Source organism: Dama dama, chromosome 30 (assembly GCF_033118175.1).
Source record: "Dama dama isolate Ldn47 chromosome 30, ASM3311817v1, whole genome shotgun sequence".
Lineage (NCBI taxonomy): Eukaryota > Metazoa > Chordata > Mammalia > Artiodactyla > Cervidae > Dama > Dama dama.
Genome location: NC_083710.1, coordinates 33089762 through 33112118, shown reverse-complemented (window position 1 = coordinate 33112118; position 22357 = coordinate 33089762). Strand labels below are relative to the sequence as shown.

The 22357-nt window shown below is 41.7% G+C and overlaps 1 protein-coding gene across 1 annotated transcript in view; it reads left to right on the top strand.

The window, feature by feature from the left end:
* The window catches only part of B3GLCT (beta 3-glucosyltransferase), a 118224-nt gene that overhangs the window by 83250 nt on the left and 12617 nt on the right, over positions 1 to 22357 (top strand). Inside the window, exons 11-14 of the mRNA XM_061133322.1 lie at positions 1081 to 1150; positions 11586 to 11699; positions 13827 to 13926; positions 17632 to 17751. Of these exons, the coding sequence (XP_060989305.1) occupies positions 1081 to 1150; positions 11586 to 11699; positions 13827 to 13926; positions 17632 to 17751 (404 nt within the window). The remainder of the gene's footprint in view (positions 1 to 1080; positions 1151 to 11585; positions 11700 to 13826; positions 13927 to 17631; positions 17752 to 22357) is intronic.

Below are 22357 nucleotides of genomic sequence, written 5' to 3'. Positions count from 1 at the left end.
ACTGTAAACCAGCCCCAGATGATGCAGAATCAGGACTGAATGTCCCTAAAGCCCTGAGATGGTGATAAAGGGGGTCAGCCCCTGCCCTGGCCCCCTCTGTGAAGCGCCCACAGCCTAGCGGGTGGATTGTCCACAAGCGCCTCTGTGACCCCTTCACCTGAGTGACCAGCCTGGGCTGGAGCCAGCGCAGGGCTCCAGGATCCCCCCAGATGTTTGACGTAATCCTGCCTTTGGCAGAGGACAGAGTACTGCTGTTGCCTAGATTTGCGTGGACCATTAAGGGCCATAAAAATACTGTAAACATCAAAGTGAGGCAAGGCTCCCTAAAGGGAGTCACTAAAACATCCTTCTACTTCTCTCTCCCTTTTAAAACAATTTTCACCAGCTAGAAAAAAGAAAGGGAAGGTAACCAACACTTACTGGGCACCTGTGATGTTCGTAATAAATAGTCGTAATAAAAGCAGCTGTGCTGGTGGTTATTATCCCAATTTCCTGAATGAGCTGGAATTTAGAGGACATTCGTCCAGGTGATGCAGGGAGGATGGCACGGCTGGGATTCTGGTCTCCATCTGGCTATGAGTGAGTGAAAGTCGCTCAAGTTATGTCTGACTCTTTGCGACCCCGTGGACTACACGGTCCATGGAATTCTCCAGGCCAGAATACTGGAGTGGGTAGCCTTTCCCTTCTCCAAGGGATCTTCCCAACCCAGGGATCGAACCCAGGTCTCCCGCATTGCAGGCAGATTCTTTACCAGCTGAGCCACCAGGGAAGCCCAAGAATGCTGGAGTGGGTAGCCTATTCCTTCTCCAGCGGATCTTCCCAACCCAGGAATCCAACCAGGGTCTCCTGCATTACAGGTGGATTCTTTACTAACTGAGCTATCAGGGATGACCACCCCACCCCACCCCTCTGGCTGAGCAAAGCATTTGTGGTCCTCAGAGATACAGTCGTCCCCTCTTGATTCTGGAGACAAGTTTGATGTCCTTGACATTGGTGAATTTGAACTGGAGAGCATGTGACAACTAATTTGGCTGTGCTGTTAAGATACATCGACTCACGTTATGCATTTTTTTTTTAAAGGGAAATCCAGTGAAGAAGGAGGATATTTTTGTTGCAGTGAAAACATGCAAGAAGTTTCATGGTGATAGAAGTACGTTTTGGATTATTCATTTTTATTGAACTTTAAAAATCCACACTGCCTTTAAAAAAAAAATGACAAATCAGATATGAGCTCAACTCAAGAAGGGGATAATGACAGATATATTATTGGAAGTGCAAGCACTTATGTAATCAGTCTTCCTCCTTATAGCACTTCAGTCACCAAGATCAATTAGAAAAGACAATTTTGTGTTGCAACATGAGAGGCCGTGGCCCTTCTAAGGAGTGATTAGAACAGTGTTTTAAATTGGAAATGGAAATGCTCAGCTGTGGCAATCTTGGAGACTGTAAGTGGATAATAATCCATTTTGCAAAAGAGTGTCCTGTTATGTCCAAGTGTGGACTCCGAGCTGTGAAGGGGATTTCTCAAGGTAACAGAATGTCAAAAATAATGTCTTTCTCACATTGTTCCTTCTTTTTATACTCATTTCACACTCACACATCAGAACTTTTAAGTAAGGATGTGTATTTGCTCATGTGTAAATATACAGAGAAAAGTAAAAAATGTTTGTCTTACAAGCCATGGCTCCTTCTTAAGGAAATGCTGCACATAGATGTTTCTATTTAGTTTTTTGATGCCATTACAGAATTCTGCATTATGGTGATACTGTTTTTTAAATAGCCTATCTTAAATATAAATACATAATTTATCTGTTTTTTTCACCTTACTTCAAACAGCACTTTTCTCAAATTGAGGATTAGACAGTCTTTTGCATTTTCTTTTTTTTTTTTTTTTTGCATTTTCTAATTTTAGCACATATTTTATTTTTTTTCCATGAAAAGACTCTCAGTTTTACCAAGAGTGTGATATTTATAGAGGAGAGATTTCTAAACCAGCTGTCATTTTTGTGGGATTGGAGCTAAGTGGGGAGTTCATTTATATAATTTATGTGATAATATGATATTTACAAATGATGCTTTAAAGAGGAACATATTTTACAGATAAAAGAATATTATAATTTGGAATTATGGCATTGTTTAAAACACTGACATCAATTCAGGTCTGGTTATAGTCAACACTATCTTAAAAGTATGTTTGCTATAAACCTTCATGGTTACCTAAAATAGTCACAATAAATTCTAAGTCCTATTAAAATCAGTCTAGATAAATATATGCATTCATTATACAAGAAGTCCTAAAATACTATTAAAAATCAATATAGAACTTAAAATTTTCACTTATCATAAATTTAACCTAGGTTTAATATCCTTTTGTTTTTTTACATAATCTGGAGGGACGATTTTTGATAAATACCTTTCATTAAAAAAGTGTCAAGAGAACTGAACTAGACTGCTTTCCTTTTTTTTTTTTAAACAGCAAGCAGAAGTGCTCAAATTGATTTATTTGATCTTGAAGCTGCCCTTGGAGTATATATCAGTGTTAGGAATGGGGATGGTGGTATATTCTCTTTTGAAACACATTTTTCAAGTTGGCAGTAAAGTGGTAAAGTTAGGGATGGTCTCTGTTGTAGTTTTCATATTCTACAGAAATGAAAAAAAGAGTTAGCTAATTTTAATATGGTCATTCTCAATAATCTAGTTTACTGCTTGCTTATTTTGCATAAGGTTATGATAATCCTTTCAGATATTTATCAAATGCTTTTATATTTCAGTTTTGAGTCAAAGATTTTATAAAAATTATAAAATCTTCCAAGTCTGTTAGGAGCATAAAGACCAAACCTCCCCAAACCAGATGTGCTGATTTACTGCTGTTAATTGGGTTTGGGGTCATTGAAGCCTGAGATCTAAAAGATATGTTGAGAACTTCGCAGTGGAGTTGCTGTGGCAGGCTGTCTTTAAACTTGGACCTGTTTGTTTGGAAAGATAGTATAAGGTGGCTGGATTTTAGGGACTCTGATGTCCATGTTGCCTGATGGACGTGAAGTCTACCAGACCAGGGGGCTCTGGCCCTGCTTTTGGAAACCTAGTTCTGCCACCAGTTGGTCAAGAGAATTACCCAGTAATCGTATTAGTTTCAGCCAACAATGCCACAGTAACTGCTTCTAATTGCTAATCCTTTTTTTTTTTTTTTTAACACATTTTCTGGTGTTTTTCACATTTTTTTTTTAAAAGTAGCAGTTTATCTATTTATATTTGACTGTGCCAGGTCTTCGTCTCCAGGTGCGGGCTTCCTCTAGCTGCAGTGATCAGGGGCTGCTCTCTAGGTGCAGAGGCTTCTCACGTGTGCAGTAGTTGGGGGCACAGGCTCTAGGGTGTGGGCACAGTAGTTGCAGCACGTGGGCTCCAGAGCACCGGCTTCAGTAGTTGTGGTGCATGGGCTTAGCTGCCCCACGGCATGTGGAATCTTCCCAGACCAGGGATCGAACTCATGTCTCCTGCGTTAGCAGGTGGATTCTTAGCCACTGGACCACTAGGGAAGTCCCTTTCACCTGTATTCTGTCATCTGATTTCATGTTGACAGTTCCCTGTGATGTGGTAATTGTTGTTCACTTGATATCGCAGAGAAAGACACACTGGCCCAACTTCATGCAGACTGAGCAGGGGAGCGGGCGCTCAGGTTTTCTGGCCCCAAATCCCCAGTTCTTTCTGCCGCAGCAGAGCTGTGCTGTCAGCTGTGTGTGTGTGTGTGTGTGTGCGCGCGCACGTGCTCAGTCACGGTCATATCTGTGTATGTGTGTCTGTGTGTGTGCGCGCGCACGTGCATGCGTGCTCAGTCATGGTCGTATCTGACTCTCTGCGACCCCGTGGACCCCATGGGATTTCCCAGGCAAGAATACTGGAATGGGTTGCCATTTCCTCCTCCAGAGGATCTTTTCTGACCCAGGGATTGAATCCACATCTGCATTGGCAGGTGATTCTTTACCACCGTGCCACCTGGGAAATTTTTTGGATGTGTTCAGAACATAACGCTTGATAAATAGTATTTGATAGCTGTGTTGCTTCTCTGCTGTGCTTAAGGTCAGATCTGACTTGGCTGGAAGCAGTGACAGGAGGCTTTTTACTTTCAATAGCAGTGAGGACAGCCAGGACTTCCAAGTCCACAGATGAGCTGAAACACACTTGGAGCTGGGGGGTCAGATGGCCCCCCGTCCTCGCATATTACTGCGTTCTGTTCAAGCAGGACGCACGGACTCGGGGGCTCTGTTTTTCTTTCTGTACCACTCTGGTAGAAACACTTGAAGTTCCAGGAACCAGACAACAGTGAAGCAAGAAATAAGCACAGTCAAGGCTGTGCTTGTCTCTGAGCAGTTGAGAGCCGACTGCACTGTCAGTGACTTCCCTGGACTTCACTGTGTATGCCCTGGGTTCTGACTGGAGTGGACACTCGTCACGCCCCAGTCCTGGCTCCTCCAGGGGTGAGGATGTGAGGGGTAGAACAGTCCGGCCAAGACTGTGGTCAAGGTGAGGGAACGTACACACTGAACTCATTTTTCATACTCTTTTGGAAGAATTGATAATACAGCCACACTTCAAAATTAGAAAAAATTATTTTACATCTTACACTTTTTTTTTTTTTTTTGCCTAACAGTAAAGCAGACCTTTACATAACTACTTGTGTCTTGATTCTGATTTAGATGAATTAAAGCATCTTAGGACACAGTTAGCAAAAATACACTCTGTCTCTTGGCTTAAGAAAGCAGTACATGTCGACAGCATCAAACAAGCATGGTTTGCTGAGATGCAAGTGGTTGGTAGGGTTTTAAAGAAACTTTGGAGGTATTATATAAAGCAATGAACCATAGCATGTGAGGTTAGGTTTAAGCAAGGAAAAGCTCTCTGGAGTTAATAAAGCAGTTTCATTACTTCCTCTTGGGTTACATGTTTTTCCTTATGTGATGTGCGCTGTCAACAAAATGTTAAAGGTTTTCTGTGTGTCCTTCAGCCATGGGCATCCTGTGTGGGTCCCACATATGTCGTGGTAGCCCCTGTTTCTGTTTGTCAGCTGGTTGTGAGGTGTTCCCCCTCCTGCTGTCTCCCTCTAAGTAGAGAGGTTAAAATGCCATTTGCTCAGCCTTTAGTTCCTTATCACAGCCCCCTGAGCTCCTAAAATAAACACTTGACACCTTTCAGCTTAAAAAAAAAAAACTGGTAACTTGACTATACTGATCTTCTCCAGATGTGAACACACTGATGCTAAAGAGTGTGTTCCCTCTGGTTGTAGAAGTTTATTCAAAACAGGAGGTTGAATCAAACTACAACCAGCCAACTGGCAGGCCATATCCTGTGTTAGATGAAGTGAGTGAATTAATTATTTTTTTAAGTTAATTTTTATTGGAGTTTAGTTGCTCTACAACTTGTGTTCCTACTTTACAGTTGTGTTCCCACTGAATAGCAAAGTGAATCAGCTATGTGTATACACATAGCCCCTCTTCATGGGTTTCCCTACTGTTCAGGTCATCACAGAGTATTGAGTAGAGTTCCCTGTGCTATACGGTTCATTCTCCTTCAGTTCAGTTCAGTTCAGTCACTCTGGTGTCCAACTCTTGGCAACCCCATGAACCACAGCACTCCAGGCTTCCCTGTCCATCACCAACTCCCGGAGTCCACCCAAACCCATGTCCATTGTGTCGGTGATGACATCCAACCATCTCATCCTCTGTCCTCCCCTTCTCTTCCTGCCCTCAATCTTTCCCAGCATCAGGGTATTTTCAAATGAGGCAGCTCTTCGCATCAGGTGGCCAAAGGATTGGGGTTTCAGCTTCAACATCAGTCCTTCCAATGAACACCCAGGACTGATCTCCTTTAGAATGGACTGGTTGAATCTCCTTGCAGTCCAAGGGACTCTCAAGAGTCTTCTCCAACACCACAGTTCAGAAGCATCAATTCTTCTGTGCTCAGCTTTCCTTATAGTCCAACTCTCACATCCATACATGACTACTGGAAATACCATAGCTTTGACTAGATGGACCTTTGTCAGCAAAGTAATGTCTTTGCTTTTTAATATGCTGTCTGGGTTGGTCATAACTGTCCTTCCAAGGAGTAAGCGTCTTTTAATTTCATGGCTGCAGTCACCATCTGCAGTGATTTTGGAGCCCCCAAAAATAAAGTCTGACACTGTTTCCACTGTTTCCCCATCTATTTGCCATGAAGTGATGGGACTGGATGCCATGGTCTTAGTTTGCTGAATGTTGAACTTTAAGCCAACTTTTTCAGTCTCCTCTTTCACTTTCATCAAGAGGCTCTTTATTTCTTCTTCACTTTCTTCCATAAGGGTGGTGTCATCTGCATATCTGAGGTTATTGATATTTCTCCCGGCAATCTTGATTCCAGCTTGTGCTTCTTCCAGCCCAGTGTTTCTCATGATGTACTCTGCATATAAGTTAAATAAGCAGGGTGACAATATACAGCCTTGACGTATTCCTTTTCCTATTTGGAACCAGTCTGTTGGTCCATGTCCAGTTCTAACTGTTGCTTCTTGACTTGCATACAGATTTCTCAAGAGGCAGGTCAGGTGGTCTGGTATTCCCATCTCTTTGAGAATTTTCCATAGTTTATTGTGATCCACACAGTCAAAGGCTTTGGCATAGTCAATAAAGCAGAAATAGATGTTTTTCTGGAACTCCATTGCATTTTTGATGATCCAGCGGATGTTGGCAATTTGATCTCTGGTTCCTCTGCCTTTTCTAAAACCACCTTGAACATCTGGAAGTTCATGGTTCACATATTGCTGAAGCTTGGCTTGGAGAATTTTGAGCAGTACTTTACTAGCATGTGAGATGAGTGGAATTGTGCAGTAGTTTGAGCATTCTTTGGGATTGCCTTTCTTTGGGATTGGAATGAAAATGGACCTTTTCCAGTCCTGTGGCCACTGCTGAGTTTTCCAAATTTGCTGCCATATTGAGTGCAGCACTTTCACAGCATCATCTTTTAGGATTTGAAATAGCTCAACTGGAATTCCATCATATCCACTAGCTTTGTTCGTAGTGATGCTTTCTAAGGCCCACTTGACTTCACATTCTGGGATGTCTGGCTCTAGATGCGTGATCACACCATCAAGATTATATGGGTTGTGAAGATCTTTTTTTTACAGTTCTTCTGTGTATTCTTGCCACCTCTTCTTAATATCTTCTGCTTCTGTTAGGTCCCTACCATTTCTGTCCTTTATTGAGCCCATCTTTGCATGAAATGTTCCCTTGGCATCTCTAATTTTCTTAAAGAGATCTCTAGTCTTTCCCATTCTATTGTTTTCCGCTATTTCTTTGCATTGTTCGCTGGGGAAGGCTCTCTTATCTCTCCTTGCTGTTCTTTGGAACTCTGCATTCAAATGGTGTATCTTTCCTTTTCTCCTTTGCTTTTCACTTCTCTTCTTTTCACAGTTATTTGTAAGACCTCCTCAGACAGCCATTTTGCTTTTCTTTTTCTTGGGGATGGTCTTGATTCCTGTCTCCTATACAATGTCACGAACCTCTGTCCATAGTTTATCAGGCATTCTGTCTATCAGATCTAGTCCCTTAAATATATTTCTCACTTCCACTGTATAGTCATAAGGGATTTGATTTAGGTCATACCTGAATGGTCTAGTGGTTTTCCCTACTTTCTTCAGTCTGAATTTGGCAATAAGGAGTTCATGATCTGAGCCACAGTCAGCTCCCAGTCTTGTTTTTGCTGACTGTATAGAGCTTCTCCATCTTTGGCTGCAAAGAATATAATCAGTCTGATTTTGGTGTTGAGCATCTGGTGATGTCCATGTGTAGAGTCTCCTCTTGTGTTGTTGGAAGAGGGTGTTTGCTATGACCAGAGTGTTCTCTTGGCAGGTTCTCCTTAGGTATCTATTTTATGCAGTGTCAATAGTGCATATGTGTCGATCCCAATTTCCCAATTCTTCCCACTCATGGACTGTTACTCAGCCATAAGAAGGAATGAAATTAGGTCATTGTAGAGATGTGGCTGAACCCTAGAGACTGTCATAAAGAGTGAAGTAAGTCAGGAAGAGAGAAGTATTCTGTATTAATGCATATCTGTGGAATCTAGGAAAACTGTACTGATGATCTCATTCACAAGGCAGAAGTAGAGACATGACATAGAGAACAAATGCCTGGAGTGGCTTAATTCCTGATGAAAGTTCAGTTCTCTCCCAGCTGCCGTGCAGGTGAAGACGGGGGGCCAGAGTGCCCTGGCACTACTGTGTCAGATAGCCTTTCCATCTTACAGACACCCCATCCCCAAACCAGGGATCAGAGCACAGCCTTGGTGTTGTCGCTAAGCCTCTCAAGAGACGAGAAACCAGGGCTTTCCTATGCTCACTGACCTTTACACCGAGACAGAAGGGCCATTTGTCAGTTGGAAAATGGCGGATTCCTTAAATAAGAACAGTCATGCCCATCAGGTTGTGTGGTAGATTTTGCTCAAGGGTCAGTTCCTTTTCGTTTGTAATCAGAGTTTTGCATGTCAGCCTGTCGGGAGTAGAAGGGACTTCTCTGCATCTCCTCCTTCTCAGTGGTGCAGCCAGGTGGAAGATGTATGCCATCTGAGTGGATGTTTTTTTTTTTAAAATAGTACAGTTCTTTTTACTTTATCCTAATTTTAAATTATCTGTGGCAAACATTCTTGAAAGAGACATTCACTGTTGTTTTATTACGTGGGAGGGAGTATGCTTCTCTGTATTGAAAATGAAATAGTAGATCACGTAACTATATTGAAATATTTTCTCCAAGTTTAATATCTTTAGGAATAGAGTGTCTTAATATAATATGAAATATAAATAATAGAAAGAATTCAGTTATTCACTATTCAAATAGTGGTGATAAAACAGACCAAAATTTCTAAAGTTTTAAGCAGTTTTGCATCAACTCTTGTTTAAAATAGTCTTCATCTGCTGTTGTAGAAGACTTCACCTTGACTTCAGTTCTCTGCACAGGCATTACCGTGATGAGGATTGGATAGGTGATAACATTGTTCACTGTTGGATGCTTTTGGGCTTCGAGACTCAGAACACGTTGCTGTGTTGAAATGGTCGGTCCGTTTTAAAATGATTGGCTATGGTGGTACTGGTTTCCCAGGTGGCGCTAGTGGTAAAGAACTTGCATGCCAATGCAGGAGATTTAAGAGATGCAGATTTGATCCCTGGGTTGGGAAGATCCCCTGGAGGAGGAAATGGCAACCCACTCCAGTATTCTTGCCTGGAGAATCCCATGGATGGAGGACCCTGATGGGCTATAGTCCATGGGGTTCACAAAGAGTTAGACATGACTGAAGCAGCTTAGCGTGGTCTTGTACAAAGGCTGAATCACTGATAGAGGTAAAACTCCTTCCTTTAAACCAGTTCCAGAAGGAGCCCTCAGCCTTTTGGAATCCCCACAGCACCCAGTCTTCAGTCAGCTATTCACTGAGCACTTACCGTGTCTCAGGTCGTGTGGGGTGCTGGGCTCTGAGAAATTCTTACCCCTGGTAACATTTCTGTCTCACCTGTTTCAAATCAAAACAGGAAACAGGTAGGTTAGGTGTGTTGTTCAGTCAGTCGTGTCTGATTCTTTGCGACTCCATGGACTGTAGCCCACCAGGCTCCTCTGTCCATGGGATTCTCCAGGCAAGAATACCGGAGTGGGTAGCCATTCCCTTCTCCAGAGGATCTTCTCGACCCAGGGATTGAACCCTGGTCTCCTGCACTGCAGGCAGATTCTTTACCATTGAGCCACCAGGGCAGCCCGTCTTGTCTGGATAAGTCCTGCTTATTATGCACAAAGCCAAGGGCCACCACAAGGCCAAGCTTGGGTTTTCTTGTGCTGGAATTTGGACAGAATAAGAATTTTTCCTTCTTTTTTCTTTTATTCTCCCTTAGTAACCTTATCTATTATTATTATTATTTCAAAATTATTTATTTTTAATTGGAGGATAATTTACAGTGTTGTGTTGGTTTCTGACATACACCTGCATGAACCAGCCATGTCCCCTCCATCCTGAGCCTCGCTGCCACCTCCCACCTCATCCCACCCCTCCAGGTCGTCACAGAGCCCCAGGCTGGGCTCCCTATGTCATAGAGCAACTTCCCATTCGCTATCTGTTTTACTTCTGGTAATGTGTATGTTTCAGCACTGCCCTTTCAATGCCTTCCACCCTCTCCTGCCCCCAACCTTATCATTTACGGATCTTTGTCCATTCTGGCATGGAGAAATCTTTATATCTGCCTTTTTTTATGATGGCAGAAAATTGTATTTTAATATATAAAATAATATTTAGTGGCTTAAAATAGGTAATTTGGAGGTTACCATAGCAAATGTCCAGAATTCGTAAGTCTCTTCTTTTTTAAGAGCTGGTAAATAGTGGACTATGGAATGGTGTACTTTTGTATTTTCTGTATATGGGCTATCTGAGTTTGTCTCCCAACTTGCTGACTAGCATAGCTAGACACTTTGACATCATGTGGGTAGTTTCTGCATATCATTTATTTTTATTTAGATTGGGGGAAAAAAAAAGATAAATGATTTAATAAAGGTTCAAAGTATTGACCTGAAGGTTTGGTTCATCAGAGTTGAGATTCTTAAGTCAACAGTATAAGATCTAGTTTTTTAATGTTGATCTTTTCTATTAGAACAACAGTGGAATCCCTTTAAAATTGAGATGCACAGGTAGTAACTTTAAAAAAAAATTATAGAAGAAAGTAATTACTGAGATAGTTGGTCAAGTAAATTAGTATCAAATTGTGGTCAAGCTGATTTCTCTGTGTCGGATGTGGAGTCACAGCTACCTTTGAGCATCTCACCCTAAAATACAGAAAATCAGCCCAAGTTTCCTGCTATTTGTGTTTATTAAAGTAATTTATCTGTTCATGATACAGTTTTAGAATCTGCAGTGGTTTTCAATTTTATTTCTTTCTACACTTTCCAAAAATGCAACACAATACTATCAGCCATCACATGTAGTGATTTTTTAAAATTAATTTATTTTATTTGGAGGCTAATTACTTTATAATATTGTGGTGGTCTTTGCCATACATTGACATGAATCAGCCACTGGTGTACATGTACTGATTCTTAATGGTAGGGTCATGTCCTTTATAGGGTTGGGTGGTCCTGTTGGCATCTTTGGGTGGAGACGTGTAGTTTGAAAAGGTTCCCCCTCCACTGTGAGGGAGGCAAGTATACATCTCAGCTAGAACCACACAGAACATTACAGCCCTTAGAAGTAATTGTACCCCCACACCCCTAAAAAGCATCTAAAACTCCAGTTGTGAATTTTAAATAAAGCAGCCTGGGAAAAGAGAAAAATTAGTTAAAATTAACTTCTACACAGCAGTCTAATCTGACTAGACAGTGTATATTTCTGTGGAAGCAGTGTGTTATCACCAGCAATGAGGAGGGCCTGTGCTGTTGGCGTTTCTCAGGGTGGGAAGGGAGCTCTAAGCCTTGGAACATCTGGAGAAGAAGACGTGCTGGTTCCCTTCCTTTTTGGGAGGTCATCCCGTCATGCTGGGATTCCAGCTTCTTGGGTGACTGTGCCAGTGATGGTCCCCTCTCTCGTTTTTTCAGTCCCCATCGTGAAGCAGACTTGGGCGGGGCAGGCAGGTCACCTCGAATACTACAGTGATTACGCAGACAGCTCCATTCCGACGGTGGATCTGGGGATTCCTAACACAGATAGAGGTGAGTCCTCAGTCCCGACTTACTCAGAGTGTCCATTCTGTAAATGTAGTAGCTTAGGATAAAAATGAAGCATTTTATAAATACTGTAATTTTTCCCTCGTGTAACTTTCTTTCCTGCCTTCTCACATCTTTATCCATGGATGTGGACCGATTCTTGCAGTTTAAGCACTGCTTTTAGTATTAACAAAGGCTGTAGGTTTTTGGCTGGTCATACATAAATGGCTGACAGCATGACGAATATGCACAGGACAGTTACGGCAGAGTAGAACAGCAGGTCTTTTGCACCTTCATGACTCACTGTGGCCACAGTGGGGTGCCTATGTCTTAGTCATGTCCCACTCTTTGCGACCCCGTGGACTGTAGCCATCTAGGCTCCTCTGTCCCTGGGATTCTCGAGGCAAGATTACCGGAGTGGGTTGCCATTCCCTTCTCCAGGGGATCTTCCCGACTCAGGGATCAAACCTAGGTTTCCTGCATTGCAGACGATTCTTTACCATCTGAGCCAGCAGGGAAGCCCCCCTCCCAGAGTTAATTTTTCATATTCCCATGCAAAGTGTCTCTTCATTTAATTTTAGCTATTTGTTCAGCCAGTATTATTATCTGACTGTGGTGTGCTGGCCCCTGCTAGACAGTGAGGGAAACAGGAATGAAGCTGATGGTTCCCATCTTCCAGAAGCTTATGGTCTGTTACGGTCCAGGATGCATTTCGTTTGTACTTCTGAGGAGCACTTAACCACAATCTACATGGGACATATGTAGTATAAGCTCATATAGGTATATATAATATATAAGTAAATTGTTGAAGTACACCTGTTTTTCTCTTCAGATTGCAGGCTTTCTAATTCAAAACATTTTTTATTTCAAAAAATTGGAAGTATAAATTTGGCCACCTCACCTTCAGATGCTCTTTATTCATCTTAATTTTTATCTGTTGTTCCTGCCACATTTTTCTTTAGTTTTCTGGTTCCCCCAAACCTTTTTATGAAAAAAAGGGTAGTAAGTTGATGATCTTGTTCTATAGAGTAATTTGTCTTGATTATTTTATGATACTGTCACTCATAATGCCTTGACTGATAAAGTACAGAGTAGAATCAGATACGCCATCCTGTAGTATTGATTATTCTGACAAGATTAGTATATATATATCACGAAGTCTGTCTGTTGCTGTCTATCTTGGAAAAATGATTTCAGATCAGTTTTGAATTTTCTTTTTGAATTTTGAATGATTTTGAATTTTCTTTTTTTGTTTATCTTGCTTTTTAGACTCTAAATTGACTCTAATACTCATATATTGATGCATTCTTGATTTGTTTTATTTTCAGTCTGACCTTATTGTTGCTTATATATTCTACCCTATCCAAAAGGAATTTGAGATGGCTTTCAAAAATATATACCATAAATAAATGTATTATGGTAACCATAGTAAAATGGTTAAAAATACCAAAGTGATCAAGAATAAGAAAAGTAAAGGTTAAATTGAGTGCTTTGTTCTCTACTGTGTCACTTAATACTTTGTTGAATTGAGGGGTTTATTCTTATTTATCGACTTTCATTCTCTTCCCAAGCATTTATTGCTGTCCTGGCCTGAGCATTTTCCATTAAAGGTTTGCTATCTGTTGGCATCTAAGGGACTGTGCCTCTGAGGCATTGTATCTTTAGTGTACATCCTAGAACTGGCCACCATGTCTGCATATTAGAAACATAATAGCAAATATTTACAAAATAAATAATTGACAGTATAATATTGTATCTTGCACCATTGTTTCCCTAAGGTTGTGATGCCTGAGGTTCTAATATTTCTTTCAGAATAAGGAGGTCTAAGGAAAGAAGCCAGGCTCCTGTAATTACTGCAAGACTTAACAAATTTCTTATGTGTCTGAAATTAACTATAGTGTTTCCTGTACCTGACTTTGTGTAATTCCCCTCACCTCTCTAGGTCTTCAGTTCCTCGTGTATGAAATGAATGACTGACTTCATGATTTTTATCGTTCCCCCTGGTTCACTAAGTCCATGGAAATTAGAAAAGGCTGATTTTCAAATTCTTAAGTGCATACCATTGTTTAAACTTTGACTCACAATGTTTTAAGGAAAGTAATACATTGTAAGTTTTCTTCTCACCTTTCCTAGGTCATTGTGGAAAGACATTTGCCATTTTGGAAAGATTTCTAAATCACAGCCATGACAAAATACCATGGTTGGTCATTGTGGATGATGACACATTAATAAGGTAAGGGGCCTCCTTGTCCTCAGGTGGCTTTAAATTCTACATGTATTCATAGTCAGAAACTAGGATGGGTACTGCTGCTGCTGGCCAGCATGTACAAACAGGGCCTGGATTTTACCCTCACATCTGAAACACCCCCCCTCCAAAGGACACAGTATCTGAAGTGAGTTATTTTTAAAACACGGACGGTAGACAATACAGTATAATATGTATAATAATTCAAACCCAAAATAATTTTAATGTTGAAATCAAACATCAGTCATATCACTAAATGTGAGTGGGTTTAACTTACCTAGTAAAAGAACAAACTTTTCAAAGTGCTTCATAAAACAAACCCCAAATCTATGCTTTATATGAAAGACACATAAACATAGTCATTCAAAAAGTCTAATGATAAAGGGGTGGGTAAGGTTTGCCAAGCCAGTGGGAACAATAAAAATAAAAAATTCAATTCCCAACTCAAGCTAGGAAAAGAACCACAAAGTCAACCCAGATAAACAAGGAAGAAAATAATAATAAAGATACATGCAGAAATAATGAGGTAGAGGTCAAAAAAAAGCAGAGGATCGAACTAAAGAGCCAAAATTTTGGTTCCTTGAAAAAAAAATCAACAAATTATATCAGGTGATTTCCAGTAGATACCATTACGTGGAAAAAGCCAAGTGCATAAGAATGTATTTTGTTTGCTTCCCTGTAAGAAAGAAAGGGAAATAAAACATACCATGTGGACTTAGCTGTTCAAAAAAAAAGTGGGCAGATAAACTGGAAATCCGTGCAGTAGTTCCCACAGAGGGGTGGGTGGGAGCCTGGGGTAGATGGAGTCGGGGTATGTGTGCCCCTTTTCTGTTTCTTTGTTTAGTTTTGACTTTGGGAAGTGTGCTCGTATTTTACCTATTGAAAAATAAAATGAATCTATAAGGATGGGAAAAATCAATAAGGATGAGGAGAAAGCTGAAACAAACCAACTGGATTTCAGATGAAAACATAATCACACTGAAGGGAAAATATAAAGCAAATAACTGCTGAAGATGGGTTTTAGAGACACACCTTCAGGGGTAGAGGAGTGGGGATGCAAAACAACTCCTGAGATTTCAGTCGGTCTGGTTTGTTATGAAGGAACTCTGAAGGTACGTTAGGTAGGTTGTAGGACTGAGTAGATGGCTAAGTGGTAATATGTTGGTTGGGAGCCACGGTTCTAGTTCTTCACACCAAAGAAGACCACAAGCAAAGATTCCCAGTAGCACTGAGCAACTGAGCAATTAATGAACAGAACTAATACTGCAGCTTTCCTACTGAAAGGAATCAGGCCTTCTCAGAGAAATAGCTGATTTTTAAGGTTGAGGCAAGGAAGATATAGGAAGACATTTTAACTTTTTTTTTCTTATGCCAGAGAGTGAGGAAGTGCTTAGGAAAAAAAGAACAGAAAGAAAAGTGTGTGTTAAGAGGAAACAGGAGCAAGCTTGAAGAGGTTCCCATTGGTGGAATCTGGGACAAGAGCATCAGTGTTACTGAGGACGGTAATGGATTATGAACCATGACAATTAGGAGGCAGTAAGTTTGTGCTTATAATAAAAAAGTAATGAGGCAGATTCAGCTCCATAACAAAATACCAAATAGAAACAAAATAATTTATGTTAAACAGAAATTTATTTCTCATTTTGGAGGATGGGAAATCCAAGATCAAGGTGCTGGCGAGGCAGGTTTCTAAGGCTCTTCTCTTGGTTTGAGGGTGGCTGCTGGCCTGGCGTGTGCTCGCGGGACCTCTTCTTTGTCTGCCATGGAGAGTGTTCTCTTGGTGTCTCCTCTCATATGGACACGAGTTCTGCCACATCCAAGTCCTACCCTGGTGACTTCACTGAATCTCCTTCTAGGCCCTGATAGCTTATGGGGAACCGTGTCGGATTCGTGATCTCCGAAGAAGAAGATTTAACTTCGGGACCAGGGACCAGGCTTGATCACTCAGGAGCTTTTGTGCAGCTGAGTTTTATTAAAGTATAAAAGGGGACAGAGAAAGCTTCCGACATAGACATCGGAAAGGGGATGGAGAGCGCCCCCCCCCTTGATAGTCTAAGCAAAGGAGTTACATGCTTTTTAAATTAGTTATTACAATAAAGCGAAAGAATGTCTCAAGGTTTTAAACATCTTACTAGACCCATTCCCATAATTTACATTTTAAGATAACAGGATTAGCCAGAAGGTTTTCAGAAAGGAGAATCTGTCCTCAAGCAGGATGCATTGTTGTTATATAATCCTTAGTACAGAGTTTAAACTGAGTTGTTTGTTGTGTAATCATCAGTTCTGGGCTTAAAGGAAACGTTTTATGTGACTGAGACTAAGGAATGTAGAGGAAAGAAAAAAGATGTTTGTCCTTTCCTCCTCCTTGATGATTCCAGACTCCTGTCTCCACTTCGAGAGCCCCAGACCCCTTTCTCTTCCTTGAGGACTCCGGACTTTTTATCAACCTGCCTAGGAATTGACTCTCTCAGCCCCACCTCCAAATACAGTCACGAGGTGGGTTAAGGCTTCAGCATATGAATATTGTGCGTGGGACACAGTTCATCCCACAGGGGGCAGGTTCTGGCTAGCAGGGAGCGAGGAATTCTGCCTGGTTGATGGAGTTGGAAAAGTCATCTCTCTGACACCATCAGAGTAAAGACCGATTCAGGCAAGAATCACTGACAGATGCCAAACTAGGGATAAGTTTTGATGAGGACCAGGATACTTGCTAGTGTTAAAGTGTCTGCTGGAGACTCTGAGAAACAGCAAAGGGAAAACAGCAAGTGTCCAGGGGAGACCTGGGGCAGCACCGTGTGATCAAAATAGACACTCCTGGTGGGGGACAGGCGGACACCGCAGGCCAGACAGCATGCCTTCTTTATCCCTGCACTGAGAATGCGTAAGCTTGCCTCTGTTACGAGGAAACATCAGCCAAACCCAAGACGAGGCCCAGTCTATTAAAAAGGGGGGTGGGCATTTGTTTTTAAAAAATACCAGTGTCATGAAAAATTAAAAAAAACTGAAGAACTATTAAAGGAGATGAAACAGAATAAAGTGAATGATAAATAAATGCATTTTTCTGAGCAGCCCTGTGGAAGCTGTCACTGTTGACACACGGCAAGGAGGCCTAGGAGCCGGAGGTGTAAACAGACAGACACACAAAGCCACGGATTAGGGAAGCCTCCCTGGAGGAGGGCCCAAGTACAGTGCATTGGTGTGCCACAACCTGAAGGCCCCCTGGAAAGCTTTGCTGCCCAAATTCCCTTCCCACCTTGCCTTCATCTGCCTGCCAAGAACCTGTACTTTACAGGTTCCTTTTTTAGCCATCAAGTATTGTAAGAAATACCAGGTAGGTCTGGAAGGTACACTGATGAGTTCACTCAGTGGGGAGCAGGCCACCCCTCCTTCCTCGACCGGCCACTCTGCCCATCCACACAAGGCGGCCACTGTCAGTCGGGGCTTGTGAAAGCTGGGGAGGAGGCCCTTGTTCCTGAGTTTCTCTCCTGTTTCCAGTGATGTACAGTGCATGTCAACTTTTTTTTTCTTTTTTTTAAAAAAATCTTTCTTCTGTAAGCCTCCTGAATTTCATCTCTGTGACTGACAGAGAGTATTGCAGAGTATAACCAGTGGGGTGTAAGAACCGTAAAATATGTATTCTGCAGACACGTTTGAATTAAGGAACTGTCGCTTCTGTTCCCTTGGGAATCTTAGCATCTCCAGGCTCCGGCACCTGCTGAGCTGCTACGACGCCCGTGAACCCGTGTTTCTGGGAGAGCGTTATGGCTACGGGCTGGGCACCGGCGGCTACAGCTACGTCACGGGAGGAGGAGGGTAACTATGAGCTTGACTTTCTGCAAATTGCACTTCTGTTTCCAGGACGCAGGGGTGGGTCTGTGACCATGGGCTCTAGGCTGATCCCTAAGTGCCCTGTAAATGGGGGGAGCTGTTATTATGACAGGATCATGAACAGTAAAAAGGACCCACAGTAGAGAACATTTTATTCCTTGAAGAGAATAAATATATGTCTGTATATATAATGTGTATATATATATATATGTATGAATGTCAGGGAACTTGGTAGAAATGTGCCTGTAGTGGTGATTGCTTCTAGGCAGCCAGTTAGTTTTGATCATCTGTTTGAATGAAAAAAATTTTGGATATAGATTTTCATTTCAGAAAATAATTCATTAGATTTCTTCATTATCCAGTGCTTATTGATTGTATTTGGGGAAAAGAGTAGTTACAGAAGTTTAGATTTAAGCAATTATGTGATATTTGTGTGGGATTTATGGGTTTTAAATATAGTTAAGAATCAGTGCTTTTAAGTAAGCTTCTGCCTAATCTTATGGGGAGAGATTTTGATTTAATTTGTGTAGGTGAATCAATCAGGCAGTTAGTCTGTTCTGTTGTTTCTATAGTATTTGCCGCAGGGTGTTCAGGGAGAATCTTGTTATGCACTGTAGTGATTACATGTATTCAGCAGGTTTTGTTGTGTATCCACTATGTGATGGGCAACAGTCACTGGACTGTAGACTTCTGAACCTTCGGACTTTGTGTTCTTACTTTACAATCCCCTCAGTTAGAACCGGGCCTACGACCACAGGGTGGTCTTCCAGGGGTTCCTGTTTTGGTCTGGCCTGGTTAGTGGTGACTGCACCATGGTTGTGGAGGTGGCCTTTCCTAGTGATAACCAGGCCTTTTTGTTGATCTACCTGAGGCCATTAGCAGTAGGAAGTAGGGGTCCAGGGGCCTTGGAGAAGACACTAAAGCATCAAGCTGAGGAGTGTTGATTTGAACTCGTCATCATTTAAGAAGGTTCCAGCTCTTTGCAGTCTTATGGTAATGCATTAGTATCCTGGGTGAGGGGCTGGTATCCATTAAGCCAGAGTTTCCCCTTTTGTAAAGGGTAGTGAAGGACAGAGAAGCCTGGCATGCTACAGTCCATGGGGTTGCAAGGAGTAGGACACAACTGAGCGACTGAACAACTGTGCTTCGTACTTGGGTTGATACATTTTGCAGCAGGAATGTGTTAATGCTTTGATGCCAGAAGGGGCAGCCATAGCCTCCTGGTCCGCCCCCCACCCCCGCCCTCGTCCTCCTCCCCGCTGTGCTGTTGTCAGGGACTCTGGTCCTCTGGCTCCCTGCTCAGAGGCTGCGCTGCCTTCCCATTGCTGTTAGTCTGAACTCTCTCCTACTGCAGGCATCTGACTAGAAGATGATCACTCAGATTTCAACCAGACTCATATTGACCTGGATCGGGCCTCACTTTTAACCACCTCTCATTGGCCTAACCCCCAGCCCTCCCAGGTGCTCGAGACCCGGCCTTGGGGCTACGTCTCTAGCCTGTCTTTCCTCCTGCCTTCCCACCCCCAGACCTTCTAGCCAGGGCAAGGCTCTTCCCGGCTCATCTAGGCTTCCACTCACTCATCTCTTCAGCAGGTCCTTAGGTTAGTGTGATTTGTATCTTATTTGGATTTTTCTTTGCGGGACCAGGGGGATGGAAGTCTTTCGCGCCCTTGTACAGCCCCTCATTTCCATTGGGATAAAGTCCAGTTTCCTCACTGGAGCTACCAGGTCTGCCTCTGTCTTGGCAGATGCTGTTTTATCATCTTAGCCTTGTTTATCTGCACCCTCATCCTGAGAGAATTCGTGCTGAACCTCTTTCAGTTCCTCAGAGGCACTGTCTTTTAACCCTTCCCTCACATACGGCGTCTGCTGATCTCTTCGTAGCACAGTTCCCCACTCCCTCCCTCCCCCAGCCCTGCCCCTGGTGTCACCTGGCTAATCCTTCTGCTTCCTGTGGACCATATATCACTCTCAGGCCCTAAGCTAGTCTGGCTCCTGAATCTGGGTTTGATACCTTCTTCATATACATGAAGCACATTATGTTGACCATTATCATTTAATTGCCTATTTACTTTCCTGTTTTCTACCCAAATTATGAATTATTTGAAGGCGGCACCTGCATCTCATTTCTCATTCCATCCTCACTTCCTATCGTGGAGATGCAGTTTTACAGGGTCCAGGGGACAAGTGAAGAAGCAGATGCATGAACACTGGTACTGATCTTTATATGACTAACATGAAGCAGTGTAATGTTCTCTTCATAGTAGCACTTGACAAAGACGCAGAAACATTCTTCATGAGATTATCTCATTTCTGCCTTTGATAAAAGCTGCAGACATAATAATTTCTCTGATGTTACAAGGGACTTTTCTGATGATCTAGTTTAAGAACCAACATGCTTTTTTCCTAAACAGCAAGTCAGGATCAATCAGTGGCTTTTAAGAACCAGTTAATGGATTACAAACAACATTTAAAAATATAGAACCGAACAGAATAAAATAGATAAATTATGTAGCATATGTTATGTGTATTTTTCAGTTTACACATGTATACAACATAAATGGTTACATATGGACTGTGTTTCTTGTTTTCTCATTGTGGTTTAGAGTCAAGTAAGTTTTTGAAAACCATTGCTTTAAATCACTCTCTTTAGCTCCAGTTAACAGGGATAACCCAGGCGTGTGGACTCCACACTCCGGATATATGTGTGGAAAATGAGACCTCTGCACTATTAGAATCCAGTTGTCTGTTTTCCACTTCGTTGCTTACTTCTTGAAAGTTTGGGTAATTAGTTCAATAACTGTTTTCTTAAAAAATGCTTACTTACATATGTTTGGGTATGAAGCTGTGGTCAGGATGTCATTGGTGTTTTGGCTCCTCCTTGGGAGGAGGCCTTGGCACTGTTGCCCAGAGAGGCCACCATGCCCTGTTCATATGCTCAGAGTGCAGGACAGGTCTGGCTTGTTTCTGACACACTTGGTCTTCTGCAGGTGTCTTGATTTGCAGGTATGCCCTTGGGCAAGTCCCTGCCTCCTATTTTAGTTTTACTTATTTTTAAAATTACTGTATATTAAAGGAAGTCATATTATTAGTCTTATAGCCTTTATAATTAACATTTTTTACTTTTAGTTTTTTAACTGATGATTTACACAGTGTTGTGCTAATTTCTGCTGTACAACAAAGTGACTCAGTTATACACATATAGACATTCTTTTTAAGTGTCCTTTTCCAGTATGGTTTATCCCAGGAGATTGGGTATAGTTCCTGTGCTATTCAGTAGGACCTTGTAGTTTATCCATTCTAAATGCAATAGCTTGCATCTACAAGGAGAAAGAAATGGCAACACACTCCAGTATTCTTGTCTGGAGAATTCCACGGACAGAGGAGCCTGGTGGGCTGCAGTTCATGGGGTCGCAAAGAGTCGGACAAGACTGAGTGACTAACACCTGCATCTATAACTCTAAACTCCCACTCCATCCCTCTTTCTCCCCCTTGGCAACCCCAAGTCTCTTTTCTATGAGTCTGTTTCTGTTTTGTGGATAGATTCATTTGTGCCGTATTTTAGGTTTCACATAAAAGTGCTGTTGCGTGGTATTTGTCTTTCTTTCTGACAGCTTCACTCAGTATGATAATCTCTAGTGGCATCCGTGTTGCTCCAAGTGGCATTGTTTTGTTTTTAATGACTGAGTAGTAGTCCATTGTGTGTGTGTGTGTGTCACATCATTTTTATCCATTCATCTGTTAGACATTTTAGTTTCCATGTCTTGGCTGTTGTGAATGGTGCTGTGAATACATGGGTGCATGTCTCTTTTGAATTATAGTTTTGTCTGAGTGGGATTGTTGGATCATATTGTAATTCTAGTTTTAGTTTTCTGAAGAACCTTTATGCTATTTTCCATACTGACTGCATCAACTTACAGTCCTACCTACAGTGTAGGAGGGTTCCCTTTTCTCCACACCCTCTCCAACATTTGTTATTTGTAGACTTTTTAATGATGGCCATTCTGACCAGTGTGAGGTAGTGCCTTATTGTAGTTTTAGATTCACATTTCTCTAATAATTAGCGATGTTGAACATCTTTTCCTATGCTTACTGGCTATCTGTTTGTCTTCTTTGGAGAAATGTCTATTGAGGTCTTCTGCCCAGTGTTTGATTGGGTTGTTTTTCTCTTGAGCTGTATGAGCTATTTGTGTATTTTGGAAGCCCTTGTCGCATCATTTGCACATATTTTCACCTGTTCCATAGGTTGTCTTTCTTTTATGACTTCCTTTGCTGTACAAAAGCTTGTAAGTTTGGTTAGGTCCCATTTGTTTATTTTATTTCTATCATCTTGGGAGGCTGACCTAAGAAAAATCATTGTACCAATTATGTTGGAGAAGGTTTTACCTATGCTTTTTTCTAATTTTATGGTATCATGTCTTATGTTTAAGTCTTTAGGCCATTTTGAGTCACTGATGAATGCTCAGTTTTTAAGAGAGGCAGTTCATGGTGAGTTTTCTTTTTTTTTTTTTCTTTCTATTTTTTATTAGTTGGAGGCTTATTACTTTATAACATTTCAGTGGGTTTTGTCATACATTGACATGAATCAGCC